Source organism: Cryptotermes secundus, unplaced genomic scaffold (genome assembly GCF_002891405.2).
Source record: "Cryptotermes secundus unplaced genomic scaffold, Csec_1.0 scaffold1105, whole genome shotgun sequence".
NCBI lineage: Eukaryota > Metazoa > Arthropoda > Insecta > Blattodea > Kalotermitidae > Cryptotermes > Cryptotermes secundus.
Genome location: NW_019718631.1, coordinates 1556512 through 1574740, shown reverse-complemented (window position 1 = coordinate 1574740; position 18229 = coordinate 1556512). Strand labels below are relative to the sequence as shown.

Here is an 18229-nt window from a genome sequence, read left to right as displayed (position 1 = left end):
GTCAGCCAGTTAACCCAGGGGAGGGTGGAAGCGAAAGACCTGCTGCTTCCGCGCGTGTTGCAGTTTAGGGTTCCCTGCATTTTTGAAGAAAATAACTGATCTATCCTGATAAATTGTTTATGTAACACATTAAAACTTGCAATATTCTCATTATATGTAATATATGTTCTCAGATTAATTAATATTTTGAAGTATGAAATATTTTTTCAAAATTGAAAAATTGCCAGAAATGTTCTTGGTTGCTTTTCTATAGGGAAGCAATGCTTCCACCACATCCATGTACCCTATGCCCCTGGTGTAACTACTGGTGGTGTTTATAAGGAGTAAATAAACCCACTCATCCAATCCAGAACTTGCATTATTAATCACTAACACACGTGACAGTATAATGCTGGGTATGAAATCCACAAACTTAGGTAATACACTTAGGACCATGGCAGCACATATATAATCACTTCTCACTAGGACTACATTTACATACAATACATCATACATAATATTAACCATTTTCTTTGGGCCGCGCCATAGCTCAAGCGGTTAGTCGCTGGCTTCCCACCCCAGTGGCCCGGGTTCGATCCCGGGGTCTGGTAAAGTGGGATTTGTGGTGGACAAAGTGGCGCTGGGGCAAGTTTTCTCTGAGTACTTCGGTTTCCCCTGCCAATCTTCATTCCACCAATTGCTCCACAATCACCCTCACCTATCATCTGGGGCTGGTACAATAGGCCAGAAGTGGCCGCAGTACAAAGGACTTAGACCCACCCCACTAGCATTAAAAAAAAAAAAACAAACATTTTCTTTTGAGAAGGAAAAGGTACTTGTACTATGCACGATCCCCTATCAATTGTTTGAACCAACTGCTCAATTCTCACAAAATATAGTTATGAACATTTTGCTATTGAAACAATATATCATTTTTCAAGAACTGATGAACTGAGAAGAACACAGAAAAGACTTCAGATTAGTCTGCCTCTGTCTACATTAAAATAATGTAATGTTAAAATTAACTTCTTCATAGCCTACAGCTTAAACTCTGACATTAGGATTATGACACAGAGGTAAAGTGTTCCTTAATTCTTAGCTGTCACATTAGATGAAGGTGGTTGGTAAGCCTCCAGCCCAGAAGAAAGAGCTCACTGTTACAAAGATTTGGCAAATCCTTTATAGAGCGCATCCTGTTGCATGTGTAAAATCTAAGAATGTGACTGTCAACACAACAAATAAAGGACCTGAAGACACACATATATCAATTTGTACTTCACTTATTTATTATATGTATAAAACTTGTGCTACATGTTTCAACCTTTGTACAGGTCTTCATCAGGCACCCTATAAGAACTATAAACCAGCTGCTCGTTAAAACTGGTTTTCTCAATATGGATTCATATTGTATGACCCAGTCGGCTGGGTCCACAGAAAGAACCAATCTCAAATCACTGGTCAAGTCAGACTGTCCCAATCTTTTCACCTAAGAATGGAAACAGATCCAGTTTCTCAAAACATGTTCTGTTTGTAATACCAGGCAATGGATGAAGTCAGAAACACAGTAATCCTAAGTGTAACATACCTATGTCAGAATCTTTCAGAACTGATTTTGCAGTTCAGTTACATGAAGGCTGTTTTGTCTTTGACTGTGTCTTTTCTAAGTTACACAGTACCACTCGCCCATTGCTTTATCTAGAACAATATCCTGCAGTATGCTCCTCATATGTATCACAGATATCATTCGGAGCATATGGTTTCACTGCTAACCTCCACTTCTGTTCCATTAGGTTCATAGCATCCAGTGATTTGACAACCCTGAGATTCATACAGCAAACTGAACACACCAACAGATCTATCTCCTGATGTGTATAGATCAAAAGTAAAAATGTACTAACCATGGGTTTTGCCCATGGAAACTGGCAAGCATATTTCTGGAGCCCCACTTTGATAAATAATTATAAAATATCAGCACACAAGATGACACTAAGGATGAAAGGATGCCATTCTGTAAGAACTAGGCCTACTACAGGGAAGAACCATCACTCTTTTAATATTTTATTAGAATATGAACATAATCTTGCCTGGTCCAGTAGTTGATTCTGCCACATTTCCGCCCCACAGATCTCCATGTAACAGTGATGGTTCTATGGTCAGGTCCTTAAAGAAGTCTGAAACTTTGTGCTGAAGCCTGGACCAGAGTTCTCTTGCTTCCTTGTCACCATACTGAAAGAAACTTGTAACCTGTACTCCTAAATACATCAAGCCTCAGAAAATCAGTATGATAATATATTTGAAGCACATGCCACTACAGTGCATTTTAGGGGTACAAAAGGGTAGATCTGAAAGCCCTGAAAGTGCAGTCAGTATAGCAACTGGCTATGGGCTGGACATCTGAGAGGTCAGAGTTTGAGTCCCAGCAGGGACAAGATTTTTCTCCTCTTCATGTCATCCAGACCAGCTATGGGGCCCACCTAGCTTTCTATCCAATGGGTGTTGGGGGGCTCTTCCCTCAGGGTAAAGTGGGCGGGAAGTGAAAACATTCATCTCCAACTAGAGCCATGGTAAGGAATATATGGAGCTATACATTCACACATAAATGTGTCTTTATGGTGCAGTGCTTAATTAGCTAAGAGCAGGGTCTTTAACTTAAGGAGTAGATCTTGTAGGTTTATAAAAATGTTTGTTCTGTTTGAGGTTTATTTAATGATGCTGTCATTACCTCAAAGTACAATGCACCGAATGATTAAATAATGAATGATGAACTGGAATGAATATGGAAGGAAATGGTGATGGTCTAATTGAAGGTAGTATTCCAATATTTTTCTGGATTAGCCTGAGAGGAACAACAGAGAACCTAGGTAAGGATGGTTGGTGTCCCAGCCATGAGTCAGCTGAGGCACCTGAAGCATTATTCCTTGAGCCAATTTGTTGTTCATGACTGACTCATGATTTCATGGTTTTCCCCATTCTCTCCAAGCAAATGATGGAACAGTACCTCAATCATGCCATGACAGCTTCCTGGCGCAACTTTTCCAATTCATCTTTAATCCTGTCATTTGATCCTACACAGTCTACATGCTGAGAGCATCATAAAATAATAATAATAAAAAAATCCTCTTGATATCCATATTTAAGGAATAAGCATGTATGGTTGGGCACTTAATTACTCAGCAGTGAAAGAATTAACAAGTTCCATCATTACTTACATCTTTTTCTATCAATTTCAATTGGTGCTCAAGCCTTTGTCTTGCATAGAAAGTCTGCAAAGCAAGAAAATAATTATTAAAGGTCATACATACAAGACAAAACTGACGTGAGTCAGATGCAGTTCATTTATAACAGGCCATTCCTTATGTAAGACTTGAGGCTTTCACGGTGGTGACTATGAAGACTGCTTTCTTCAGGCCATTCCTTAGTTCACTGCATAAGTCTGTCAGACAAATAAAATTTAACGATCACATGATAAACATGTCACCAAAGTTATAATCACAAGATTACATATCATGTTTGTTGTAAACCTGAATGATGCCATTACATTCTTAATTTCGTAAAGCTGATTCGTAAATGGTGAACAAGTACATGAACGCTCATATTACACACATTCTGGATATCATGATTGATATAAGCATTAGAAAAAAAAATTCCAGTATCTCGAGGACAGCTGAAATGCACGTACATGTACTGATATTTAAATAACATACAAGACATACAAAAAACTAATCTCTTTCCATAACCTGTTGTTACATGAACTGAATTTGAAAGTCACTTTTAAGCAAAAATTAATTAACACTAATTAGAGACAGTGTTGTGAGGCAGTCCATACAAATACACAGACACACCCAAAGCTACATTAAGTTGGGTGCCATGACACAGCTGCTCTATGGCCCTCCGGTGTTAACTTATTTTTTTTTATTAAAAGAGGTATATCTACAGTTAATTCTTTACTTTCAGTTCCCAATTCCTCACATCCCCATTATACACAAAATGTCCTGTGAGCCTGCACAAACAGCAATAATTAGAAGAGGGCCTCTTGAAATATGAGCACCACGGTCCCATGCTGTATACACATAACGGTAAAGGTGATCGAAGAAATATAGGTGTATGCATGTGTTCATAATCAAAGGAAACTACATAAAAGGAAAAAGAAACAAAAATGGAAGAAAAAAACAAAGCCACACAGGTGATGATTCCCTCGACAGCAATAGCTGAAGGCTGAGGTTCGGCTTGGCATGCTTCTATTTTAAGGGAAAACATTATGTACAATGAAAAACTGGTACAAAGAAACTGCATATAGGTGCGTACATACGCTTGATGCACCATAACTCCTAAAGGGCATACCATCACTTTCCTGAAGATACTAAACACACATAGTTTTATTTAGGGAGATGGCCTCATAAGATACTGAAGTGCAATCAAATTAATTTTTGAGAAAATCACAATTTTGTCTTTCAGGGCACATCTGCAGGGCCCACTATTTTTCAGAGCTGAAATATTAAAATTTACTGAGCACCAACCTATGTAGGAGAAACTCTTAAATACCAAATAATAATATATTCATCTAACCATTCACCTGCTAGCATGATGCACAGACAGACAGACAGCATTCCAAAAAGCACTTTTTCATAATTCTGTATTTCAGCATCCCATTTCAATTGTTCAAATTAGCGTCCACTGTTTATCTTCCGTCAAAACTGCAACACTTTTACATTCTACACTTCAACAATGGACGCCACTTTTTCATATTCAGGAGGACTGAAAAGGTTTAAACCTGTCAAAATCTTATGAACAATTTTCTTTATGAGTGTAATGTTTTCTCATAAAATCTATATGAGAAGGCAAAGGGGCCATTAATTTTTAAGGCATTAATACAAAAACTGATCAACCTTCTCCCTACACAGGACATTTCATCCATTTTGCTCCGAACTAACTTGTGTATGTGTAATACTGAATAATTTGACAAAATGTTACAAAAATAATTTAGCAGATGGCAGCACTTGCTTAGCAAATGCACTGAAAAGATCACTGAGGCATTTGATCATGTGACCACAGAAATAAGGAAGAAATGTCACATGCTGCCATCCAGCTGCAAAAGAAAATATACACTCTCAATGTTACACTGACATTCAGAAAGGGCAAACTAAGCATTCATAAAAAGTGAAGTCAGTGTACAAACATTTCACATAAAATTTTCTACCCAAATTTATTCTGAATGAACTATTTCTCTCTCTTTTTATAGGCCATCACTATAAGCTCTATGTGACGAGCTCTGAGTGAACACTCACAGGGTGAAGAAAGCTATAATGAAGTGTTTCATGTTTGGGCTTTAAATTCTGGTCTGGAGATTGCCATCCTGACTGGGGCTTCCTGTGGTCTTTCTTGGTTCTTTCAGGCAACTATCAAGGTACAGGGTCTACCAAAAAATGCAGGGACTTCAAACATCTGCAATTCAAGAATGAAAACAGATATGACAATGTTGGTACTTGCAGATGGCACTCACTGCGAAATGTTTCACACCTAACAACTTTTCCATTTGTGTGGAAAAGAACTGTTTTAAACGATGAATAAATACTGCAAATAACACACTCATATTTGTTTTAGTTCCCAAGATGCAGGTATCTGAAATCCTGTAGTACGTCAAATTAGGGCAATATCACTTTGTTAAACATCCTTTCCAGCTCACTACTCAGCGATAATCCTGTCATTTATAACTACACAATCTAAGATACTGGAAGCATTGTTAAAAGAAAAACTCCGTGGTTTTAGTCTGCAAGCGAACTATACCGACAGAGCGACCGCCGCTTGTTGAAGTTAGTGCCAACTTTAGTGGATAGAGGGTGTCGCGTGGTCAGTGCAGCGAACCCCCACAGCTGTTAATTTCAGTTTTCTAGACCGGAACCGCTATTTCCTTGAAATGACTCCTCAGTTATCCTCGCGAGGCTGAGTGGACCCCATTCCAGACCCACTACTTCCCAGAAAATCTGGTAGCACCAGGAATCAAACCCAGCCCTTTGGATCTGTAGCCAGGAACTCTGATCACTAGACCACAGAGGCAGTCTGTGTTAAATAAACCACATATAAATGAACAAACAAATACATAAAAATTATACCTGACAAGTTTCAGAGAAGCATGTTAAAATTTTTAAATGTCTAGATCCAACTCAGATCTCTTCAATAAAATGTAAAACTTGCATCAAAATATGTCTGGCAGGCACAGTGTCACACCCATGAAAATACGTAGTACTCTTCACAGTCATGGATATAAGAACCTCAAATCTTACTACACTGAGATAACATTTTAAGAATCCTTACATTCACATGTGCAATACAACAAAAGAAAATACAGTAGAACTTGGTTATAACGTCATCAAAGGGACCTAAAAATAGTGTCGTTATAAATGAATGTCGTTGTAACCGAAATGGGCACTTCCACAGTAGCCTTATGTTAGTCACGTAAAAATCTACCAAAAACCGAGTTAAAATGTTGCATTTTTTAGTGAAATACGTAGTTAAGTACAGATTAACGTAACATTAACGTGGAATTGCCCAAATGTGTAATATCAAAGACATATTACAGCGCTTTTCACTGACAATACACACCGCACTAATACTGTATATTAAAGGTAGGACTACTCACCAAATTACAGTAGATTACATCAACTGTTGTGCCTTACTATACCTAGATACGAGTACAGTAATCAGTTATCTTCATCTGTTTCATGTTACTTGCCCAATATACACTTTCTAAATTACGTTCAATGTCCATATCAGAGAAATTGAGGAATGAAAATGACGTTACATACGAGGTTGATGCATTTGTGCATGTCGTACTAAGCAAGGTATAAAAACAGTTACCATTGAATATTGACGCAATAGACAAGGTGTCGCAGAAACCGATGTTGCTATAACCAAGTTTTACTGTACATCAATGCATTAATTTATCCATCCATCCTCCTCCTCCTTCTCATTAACAATATTGTGTCAAATGTAATGGCCACACTGTAGAATAAGAAATCAAATCATTATTATGGATGATAAGCTGGGAAGGATTGGAAGTGGTAATGGCTTATATTAAGTTACTATCAGGATATTTAGTTGGAAGAACTAAGAAAACATCAATCCTGCAGACAACCTTCCTGGCCAAGACTGAAACTGAGAACCTAGCAAATACAAAGCAGGCGTGTGAAACACCACACCCCAATGAATCCAGAGTCAAACAATTTAGTTGCCAGTATATGAAATTTACAGCTTCCAGATTTAATGACACAAATGCTTACCGGCCAGTCATCGCAGAATGTGTTGTCCTGGGGCAGATACCCACAGCAAGTTGTAGTATGAAAGCCAAACTGACTTATGAACACTGGCTTGTCTTCATCTTCATTCTCACTTTCAGTTCCCTGTCCCCCGACATAGCTCTCCTGTTCTTTCTGTTTCTTTCCCAGTGCCAAATTGTGCAGGTGCATTCTGGCCAACTCCTCTCCAAGCTGACGGGAATAGCGGGTCAGACCCTTCATGTCCAGATACTCCAACACCAGAATGGCTCCCCCCTCAGGGTTATCCAGTACATGAAGTGGTTTTGGAACGCGTAGTGTGTGCGTTGCAGCTATGGCTTTCAAAGAGTCACTTTCACCATCAAACATTTCCCGTGCCTAGAACAGAAGTGAGTCTTACATGGGGCACAGGTAAATGGTCTGAATGTCCAAATAACTGCCTCACTGACTCACTCGTATAGCTGGGATAGTTCAGTTGGTGTACTGACAGGCTATGGATGGGATAGCCAAGATTTATTTCTATTCCACAGCATCGAGACTGGTACCTATCCCACACAGGGATAGTGAAGTGGTTTGGGTGTGAAGCTGACCACTCATCTCCATATGGTGCCAAGGTCAAGAATAGTGGAGCTATACCTCCATTTCCCCATACATCTTCATGGTGTGGTGCTTAATTAATTAAAGCACAGGGACAACTTTACCTTTACCTTACCTACGAGGGTTGGAACTTTAATAGTGGCAACACTGTTGTAGAGACACCATGCAACGGAACCAAATAATGTCGATTATACCGCACGTTAGTTACATACCTACCTTACCTGAGAGCAAATGGACTCTCCCTTCCCACATCATGCTCATGCACAGTGACGAGAAGAACAGAGCCTCATGTTAGCTGCTGGTATAATGTAGGGTTGTGACGATGTTTTCGAAACAGGAACAATGGATTTGGATAAAGACTGAATGTGTCAGAGGCCATACAGCATGACAGTGTCATCAAGGTCTTCAAAAGGCTTGTGGGGAATCTGTATTGCCTTACAGAACAGTGGCAAGGTGGGTAAAAAGCCTTCAATGAGGGACACCAAAATGTGGCAGACATGCGTCAGCCAGGTCATCCTAGCGCCAGTGAAGAAGAAGTGTATGCTCTTTCTGCGTTACTGGAGAGTGATGGATGCCATATGATTCATGAGCTGGCCCGAGAGATAGGATTAGCGCATACAACTGTGCTTCACATTCTGAAGGAACGCCTGCGCATGAGAAAAATTGCATCACGACGGGTTCTGCATGATTTGACAGAAATGCAGAAACGGCAAGCTGTGGCTGATTTGTTCGATCGATGGGGCTGGGAAGTGCTGTACCATCCACCATACTCCCCAGACTTAAGCCCCTGTGACTTCAACTTGATTCCTAAGATGAAGGAACCACTTCGTGGCATTCGCTTCAGAACTGTTCCAGAGATCCTGCAGTTAGTAGACTGCTCCATTTGAACTATCAACACAACAGGCGCTGCTAAAGGTATCCTATGACTTCTACATCGCTGGCAACAGGTTGTACACAATGCTGGTGACTACACTGAAGGACAGTAAAACTTCGAAACATGCATCTACGTTGTATCAGTTGTAAATAACTAGTTGCCACTATTAAAGTTCCAACCCTCGTATATTCAATAAAAAGTGCCAAGTGGCCCCTAAGCTTAAGAACCACATCATGCATACATTTAGGGGAACTATGACATTGGTGACTGGTGCACTTCATGATCTAGCTACTTTACTCCTGGAAAAATGAGCTTCCTGTACCCACTGGACAGGAGGCTGTCTGAGATCCAGAGCCAGCATGGACATGGTAACAATAAAGAGTTCTGGATAGATCTTATACAGCCCACTTCCCTACTGCAGACTTCTAGAACTAAAAACCTGTAGCTGCTAATGTCTTATTTAAGTAACGCAGATTTACAATTCGACAAAACATAATTTAGCCCATGAGTTAGTGTGCTGGATCTGAGATTACATGGTCACAAGAACGATTCATATCCGAATCAACACTATTTATTTATTGCTTTTAACTGTGAATATTTTAGCTATCATCAGCAACAACTTTCTGGAAGGTCTTCTTACTTAGGCACAGATTCTGTTTATGTTTAATTTGTTGGACATAACCTCAAAATTTGGTACCATCACCATGTTGGAATCATTCACTTACAAATAACATTTCATATAGAATTTACATGTATGTGTTTATGATCTATCTCCATATCAAAATTTTAAGGCCTAGCTCCTTTGGTTCATTAATCATCACAATCAACTACATACAGAACTCATGCAGCCACCAACTAAGCGTCCCCGCCCCATATAAAATGACTGCCTCAATATTCCTAACTTTATTCTTGCATGCAAAAGTTGTGCTTGGGTGTAACTAAACAAAAGAGCATTAAGATATACAAGCAGCTGAGGTATAGCTCCATACATAGGATGAAGGTCAGCAGTCAGCATCACCCCCTTGCTGCTCTAACCCATGTACCTATTGGACAGAAGGCTGAGAGGATCCCAGAACTGGTCTGCACACCATGAAAAAGAGAAATACCTCTTACTGATGCCAGGAATCAAAGCCAAGTTTTCTTGTCGCCCGGCTTGAAGCCAGTTATTATAGAGATGGTGCTATCTTAGACCATTTTTATTCTGGCAGTTTGAACTAAAGCAAAAGTTTCCAGGAATCTTGATTTACCTGTGACTTCTTGTTGTACTTCACAAAGACAGTCCCTGTGTCAATGAGATACGCTTCTCCTTCATTTATGCACCCACCACCTCCTTTCCCCGTTTTCTTCAAGGTGACTGTCCCTAGTGCTTCCTTCAGAAGTTGATCCATCCTGGTTCCTGGAACAAAGACATTACTACTGCTACCAGATGTATGGCTGAGTACATGCCTCAGAGGAAGGCCATGACCATCCACATGGCCGGTTCCTCTTCATCTGACCATTATTGAAGTTGCAATTCAAATGGCAGAACTGTCTACTTCAAACCTGAATACACTTTAATATTATTTTATTTGTACTCTGTCTTGAATCTAAGTGTTGTCTTTTTTATCCCCCAAATCACTTTACAGATTTTAATTAACTAATAATTTAACAGGCCTCATCTGAGTCAGGGCAGCTCAACTAATAAAGGACACAGCTATAGGCTGGATGACCTGCATTCAATTGGTGGCAGTTGCAAGATAGTTAGTCCTCAACAGCATTGAAACTGGCTCTGGGACACACCACATTTGCACCACAGGTACCCGCATAGTTACCACTCCTTAGGATAAAGCACTCAGAGCATGGGGCTCAACTTCGTGTCTCCACCTGCTGCAAAGATCTAAACTGCATGGAGCTTTACATCCATGTCCACTACATGCCCTCTTGGCACGGTGCTTAGATACTGGAGCCTCAAAATATGAACATGAATTCAGCTCACTCAGGTGGAGTCCAATGTCAGGCTTCTGTGACCACAGTACTGAACCTTCACGTTCCATTGACATGGGGAATTTGTTGAACAGCTGACTATCCATCAACTTTTCAAGAAATATCTTACATCATGGAGGTATTTAGTTGGTGAAGATCTGGGGGTTCTGCCATGGGCTGGATCTTGTCTGATGTACTCTGATAAATCCTAGGAGATGACTTCCAGGAATGAGAACAACCCCAGGCAACTGGGACAATCTGCTCAGTCAGAGTGCTGGTTCTTTTGACGACAACACATACTTTCTCACCTTATGGCCATATAGGTGAAAGTAAAAGGTAAAGTTGTCCGTGTGTTTAATTAACTATGCACATCATGAAGATGCATGGGAAAGTGGAGGTATATTTCCACCATTCTTGACCTCAACACTAAATGCAGGTTAGTGGCTCTGGCTGCTTCACCCCTGGGGAAATTCCCCAGCACTTACTGGATAAGAGAATCATCTTACAGCCACATCACAATTAAGTTATTTTGAAACAACAGTTACAAAACAAAAGGGCTCTCTACCCATTCTAGCAATTCTAGAAGAGAAATACAGAAGACTGTGTATCCACTAAATAATCAGACTTTTGTGTTAAACATAATGTAAAATCCAAACCACAAGGAGCTAAAACCCCATGAATCTTTGCATTTCATTCACTGTAATTAAAAATAACACACATTAAATGTAAGTTCATTCATTCATTTATTTACAGTTCTACAAAATCCATGGAGGCATCTGCCTCAGATATAGAACAAGTCAGCAATACAATTTAACATATGGATATACATACACAATCAGATAGTCATCATCGTCAAAATTTTAAATACTCAATACAACAAGACTACTGTACAACAATACATTCCATATATCAAAATAACATAAAATTACATACATGATCAAGAGACCACCAAGACTCTTTAATATAGTCATATAAAATCTAATTTCTTAATATATAATACACCTATATCACAACAGTAATAGTACCTTTTTCCTGTGTATTTTATTCCACAGTCCGTTGCATCCTAGCAATAGGCAACAGTGTTTATTTAAATATACATGAGGGATCAATCTTTATTCCAGCAGTAGTACTCTTCAGCGGTGTAAAAGGAATTGGTGATAAGAGACTTCTTTAACGCCACTTTAAATTCAGGGATGTCATAGGATAATTGTTTAAGCTCTGGAGGGAGGTGGTTATAAAGTTTGATACTGGAATACCATCCACCTTTCTGAAATATCGTTAAGCGTACCACTGGAAGATGCAAGTCATGAGTAAATCTGGTATTACGTTTGTGGACATCAGAGTTTGTTATATAGCAATCTCTATTCTTGACAACCAGCATAAGCAAGGAAAATATATATTGCGACTGAAGTGGCAGCATATGTAGTTCCTTAAATAAATTATGGCACGAGTCCACATTACGAGAATTGGTAATAATTCTTATTATTCTTTTCTGTATTTGAAATATGATTTTTGCATGGGCTGAACTTCCCCAGAATATTATACCATAAGATATTATTGAATGAACTGGGGAGAAATAAACAGTTTTTAGGCACGCCAATGATAAAATAGGTTTTAATACTCTAATTACATAGGATGCCTTATTTAGTTTGGGTATCATTTGGTCAATATGGGTTTGCCATGATAATTTATGATCAATAACCAAACCTAAAAATTCTTTAACATTCACACTGGTTATTTGTTTTTTCTCACATAGTATATGTAAATCAGGAGCTCCTGTGTTTTTAGTTACAAATTGTAGAAAATAAGTTTTTGTAAGATTCAGTAGTAACAAATTACTACTAAACTATTTATTTAATTTTTCTAAAACTATATTTATATCTTTTTCAAATCTTGGGGTATCAGGATTAGTAATTATTAGACTTGTATCATCCGCAAACAAGACTGGATTGGATACCTCAGATATGGCATTAGGCAAATCATTGACATATAGAAGGAAAAGCAGGGGACCAAGTATGGATCCTTGAGGGACTCCAATGGTTACAGGCTCCCATTTAGAGTAGAATTTAATTGAGTCAGAGACAACGATTACTCTGTGCTATCTATCTAATAAACAGTATTTAATTACATCGTTCGCTCTTCCCTTAATCCCGTAATGTTCCAACTTTAAAAGCAGAATATCATAGTTGACACAATCAAAGGCCTTGTGAAGATCACAAAAAACACTGCCCACAAATTCTTTTTTATTTAAAGCAGTCAGGATATTATTAATAAGATAGTAGGCTGCACCATCTGTCGATAATGCATGTCTAAATCCAAACTGTTTATTGGCAAGAATATTATTATTCTTGATATGTCATTGCATCCTATTATATATTACTTTTACAAAGATCTTAGAAATTGATGTGAGCAGTGAAATAGGTCTGTAGTCATATGGTTACTTTTATCACCTTTTTTATATATGGGCTTTATTTCAGAAAACTTTAATCTTAGTGGAAAATTGCCAGTTGTTAACATTCTATTACACAAATAAGTTAGAGAAGAAGAAATATAGGGACTGCTAACTTTTAAAATTCTAGTGGATATCCCATCATATCCATATGAATTTTTTGTTTTCAAGGATTTTATAATATCTTCTATTTCCTTTGACGATATACATTTTAATGCAATAAGGGGAAAAGGTTAATTACGTGCCCTAGATAGATAAGATATAGGATTTTCATGGTTAGAAGTGACATTAGCTGAGCAATTATTTTGAACAGCTGATACGAAATATTTATTAAATTCCTCAGCGATAATCTGAGAATCTGAGGATAAATCACTGTTTACCCTTATAGTACTTATGTTGGGTACATTAGGTTTTATGTTCGAAGTACTCTTTACAATATTCCACACAGTTGCAATTTTATTATTTGAACAAGTTATGATATTATTGTTATTTTTTTTTTGCAAGTCTGATAACAGGAATTAAAATTTTACAGTATTTCTTATAAAACTTAATTAAATTTATATCATCACCATTTCTTTGAACTAAATAGTTTTTTTTGTTCATACATGAATCCTGATTCCAGGCGATAGCCAGGATTTACTGGCAGGGTGGGTATGAACTTTCTTTAGTATGAAACTAGAGTGAAATATTGTTTAGTATATATTTGGGAAAATGTTAAAGGCGGTATTTATATCTTTTTCATTAATTACATCTTCCCATGACTCATAACTTAATTTGTTATTAAAAGTAGCACTTGAAACCTCATTTATTTCCCGTATATAGTAGTAACTTTTTTAATGTTTTTGTTTAAATATATTATGTATTATTAGGTTCTGGGCATCATGATCAGAGAGACCATTTATGATGGGATATACAGTAAAATTTGTAAACTTGTATGTATTAATAAAAATATTATCAAATTTACAATAAGATTTTTTTTTTTAATCTAGTAGGAAACTGGATTATACTATACAGTCCATGAGAGGCTAGTAATGAGTCTAGCTGCTGTTTGTGGAGAGAATCATTAAGATAGTTGATGTTATCACCACATATTATTATATCTTCAGTGTGGGCAAAAATCATATCCAAAAGTTCGTCAAGGTTTTGAAAAAAATGCTGAAAGTTACCAGAAGGAGCTCTATAGACGGCAATAACACATATTATCCAAAGGTATACATGTACAAATACATAAATTTTCCCAAAAAGTCGCGGACCCTCATAACCCGGAAAGGGTGATAACTCGAACAATTTATTTACGTTTTCTACCCTAATTACTTCCATAGCAACTTCCTGAGTTTGATTATACAGTAGGATTTGGAATCGCCCCGTTTATTTACTAGTACACTCTAATAAAATTTCTATTTCCAGTTCAATAATGAAAGCAGTAAGTACTTACAAAATGTCTTGAACGCTTGTGGAACCAGGAAATTACTTCTGGCACATTACGTTATACGGTTCATAACAATGTAGGAAGACAGCCTTATCTCAGCATACCGAAACCTCAGAAAATCAAATTGAATAAAATAACTTTTCGGTGTGCTTCACAGATTAGACTCCCTTCTCGTTTAAAACCAGGCTCAGAATGTGACAAAACGGGCTTACTTTAGTAATACACTGACATATCCTATACACGTTTGACGTTTCGTACTTAATGCAACAAAGAAAAATAGGGGTGTAAGGTAATAACTAATCAAACACTTTACTTTAAGCGAGCCAAACACATCCCACTAATGCCTATTTGATCCGCATTTGATACTGGAGCTGCTGGAGCCACATAAGAGTCACCGATCAATTTCCGTACTAGCGGTTGGACGTCTTCTGCCATCTAGTAGTGATACTGTAAACTTTTTGCTTTGTTTCGAATTTGGTTACCAGCAGTTGCAGCATAGGGGGTTGAAGATTGTCCAAATCGATTCTAATGCATAAAGCACTCATCGGGAAGCTGACAGTCGCTTTGCTGGTGGAAATAAATGACGAAATTGTTTTGGAAGGAATAGGGAATAAAGTTGGCAAGGAGACAAAGATAAAAAGCAGAATATTGTATGTTATCTTTAACAAGCCACATGCTGTGACAGTAACTTTAATTTGTCACCATGTAAATTTATAAGCACTACAGTGACCTGTAGGCACAAATTTATTTAGGTCTGACTAGGATGATGATTATGATATTGGCAAGTTGAAAGTTGAATGCCAATGATGATAAATCTCTTAAGTCCAGAAAATGTGGATGTATACATCCACTTTCCCATACGTCTTCATGGCATAGGTCTTTAAGCACAGAAACAATTATACCTTACCCCAACCACATAATTATGAGATAATAATTTATAAACTAATTCAATGCTGTATCAACTACATATACTATACTACATCACAGAGGGCTTGAAAGGAGCAGTGTTGGCAAATTTAAAGGCACCATACTGGCATTTAGTTTGACAATGATTCTCATGAGCACTCTGGCCAAGATTTAAAGTATAAGCTTTGAACCATGTGTCATAGCTCAACTAATGTGTTTTATTTTTAGACAGGCAATAATATAAATCACAGATGCTGTATATGAAGATAAAGTGTAAGGCGAAATGATGGAGTGTTGTGGTGGGTATCTCTGTAGAATCCTTGTACTGTTATGATAGTCATATCAAGGTGGTAGTTATAATGAGGTACAATAATAAGTGTATAAAGCATCCTGATGCACAGACATTTTGGAGAACAGAAAACTGAAAGACAAATGCAGAATACAGGAACAACACTGAGACTGATCTCAGAGATGGTAAGATTGCAATATCAGTAACAAAGATTCGATTGAAATTAATCAGGAATGGATCCAGTTGTAGGCTCTTTCAGTTAATGGTTTTATATTGTTAAAGTATTGGTTAGTTACTTACCATAGGATAGTCAACAACAACATGAACTGGTAAGCATAATTATGAATAGTTTAACATTTATTTTCACAATATCAGAAATAAATTTATCTAAAAAATTAAATAACCTCTTTATTTGTCTTTCATTTCAGACTTATAAAACAATTGAGTCACAATAACGAAAAATAAAAAACCATGCCAAAAGACAATGGTCATTAAATTGTGGTTTGCAGACCACTGGGAATGTGTGATTCACAAATATAGTTACAATCCCATTCATTCTAATGCTTTTCCAACAGTAAATATAAGCTAATATTCCTTATTCCTTTTGTGTTGGTAATGATGAGCACATGGAGAAAGCGACATGTTCTGAAGAAGGCTGCAGACTGAGAAATACTGATTTCCATGATTTTTGTGCACCATAGAAAAATCAAATTTAACACACCCTTCATCTTACATATGCAGATTTTTTAAGTGTTCTTTACATGTAACATTACATAAAGTGGGACAGCAACTGGACAGATGGATAGAATGCTGGGTAGCCTCATGTGTGGGCCTGTGGCAGGATAGATGGGCTAATGAATATATGGATAATTGGATGGATTGGCAACACCACTTAACCCGTTATTTTACATGAAGAATGCCTGACAATTTATCAACCACACTTCAGCTTCCGGTTCCATCTAAGCGAATCTTAGAGCATGATTCAAGACACCTGCAGAAAGCTCTACAAAATTTGAAGACTATTTCTTCTCTGACATGGTGGAAATGGGGATGACAAAACACATGCAATTTGGAAATAATCTCCCTGATTAAGCATAACAAATAAATTATAGGGTATTACTATTTCCAAGGAACTGTGTATCCAATGTAAAACCACAAGGCACTATATTCCCCAAGCTCTCCACACTTCTGAGATCTTAAAGCAGAGTATACTTCATGTGAGTTATGACAGTAGGTCCAGAATTATTTCACAGCTGACTACCAATTGTCCGCAGGTTCTCAGTACCTTTAGTTTTCATCCCTTTATTTCTTATATGTTCAGTCTTTCCTGATTCACTCTCAAGTTGTTAAATTCATTGTTTGTGTGTGTAACTGTTATTGTTGCTATGAACTACAATGTTTCAAAACTCATGTCTGTATCTCACATGTAATGCAGAACCCTGTAGCAATACTGGTCAAAGTCTACTCTCAATTCCCACGTACTAATGCAGTATGGACAGTTACAAACACAGGTTTCACAGAAAGGTGAGTTGAAGTATTGTACTATCCATCTGTGTCATGATGAATGGTGTTGCCGATGGTGCTCCAGTTCTCGCTGCTCCTTCAAGATGGTGTCCAGCACCTTCTCTACATTCTCAGGCAGGTGGTCAAGAATCATGCGTGGCATTACTGCAAGCTGCATGAAGTCCTCAGCGACTGCCCAGCGCACTGCAAACTTGGATCCCCCAACTCCAGACTTCCTGTGTGATCAGAGAAAAAATATTTCACAACTGCAATCTGGCAAAATGCAGCTTCTTTACTTTCATTGTCAGCTACTCAGGTCAAAGCTGAAACCCAAAACATGGAATAAGATTGTGATATTGTGTTGGCTAGTTGGCTCTTTCACAGACTTCAGGGACAGTAATGACAAGGTTCACTGCTGTAATTTTGACTGACAAGACACACCAAACTACTCCTCAAAGAGCCTGTCAGTGCCGTTTTGTACACTATAAAATCTGGGCCTCTGCAGTGAGAAACTGGCATCAATTGCCCGAGCATGATAATTTTATTCTAAAATAAGGATTATGGCCTTTCATAGATTGATTCTTTGCTGAATGCTGCATCAGTTAAGGACAAAAGGACAGTATGTAAAGTAAATGAACTAAGTGAGGATTGGAGGAAATTACATGATAAGGACTCTATGATTTGTACTTTCCACTTGATATTATTCAGGTGGTTCAATCCAGGAAGTTGCGATGGGTTGAAGTTATGTTGTAACAGAGATGGGAGAAACACGAAAATGCATAATAAATTCTGGTATGAAATCCTCTACACCCTCTCAAGGCTGAGAGGGAGATGAGAATATAATATCAACTCTTTCCTGCCACATTTTGGGTCTGCCAAGTTATTCCAATGTTTTTAGTCACTGTTTCAAAATTAGCTGGAAAAAGTAAACTACCTTTACTGGCTTACTTCTTTTCAGTTGGAGCAGAGA

At 37.8% G+C, this 18229-nt stretch overlaps 2 protein-coding genes across 7 annotated transcripts in view; both read right to left on the bottom strand.

Moving 5' to 3' along the window:
- LOC111862813 (ketosamine-3-kinase) overlaps nucleotides 1–14935 on the bottom strand; it is a 20137-nt gene extending 5202 nt beyond the window's left edge. Inside the window, exons 1-6 of one of the 3 annotated variants that reach the window (XM_033750901.1) lie at nucleotides 14568–14935; nucleotides 11709–11746; nucleotides 9969–10117; nucleotides 7257–7628; nucleotides 3189–3242; nucleotides 2064–2205 (exon numbers count right to left, since the gene is read on the bottom strand). In XM_033750901.1, the coding sequence (XP_033606792.1) occupies nucleotides 2064–2205; nucleotides 3189–3242; nucleotides 7257–7628; nucleotides 9969–10109 (709 nt within the window). In that variant the 5' untranslated portion in view covers nucleotides 10110–10117; nucleotides 11709–11746; nucleotides 14568–14935. The remainder of the gene's footprint in view (nucleotides 1–2063; nucleotides 2206–3188; nucleotides 3243–7256; nucleotides 7629–9968; nucleotides 10118–11708; nucleotides 11747–14567) is intronic. The other 2 variants (XM_023848528.2, XM_023848538.2) reach the window with 2 other exon arrangements.
- Nucleotides 14936–16148: 1213 nt separating this feature from the next.
- The window catches only part of LOC111862705 (sn1-specific diacylglycerol lipase beta), a 71812-nt gene continuing 69731 nt past the window's right edge, over nucleotides 16149–18229 (bottom strand). For all 4 annotated transcript variants that reach the window (XM_023848342.2, XM_023848350.2, XM_023848325.2 and 1 more), the window contains one exon: nucleotides 16149–17495. In XM_023848342.2, coding sequence (XP_023704110.1) covers nucleotides 17312–17495 — 184 coding nt within the window. In that variant the 3' untranslated portion in view covers nucleotides 16149–17311. The remainder of the gene's footprint in view (nucleotides 17496–18229) is intronic.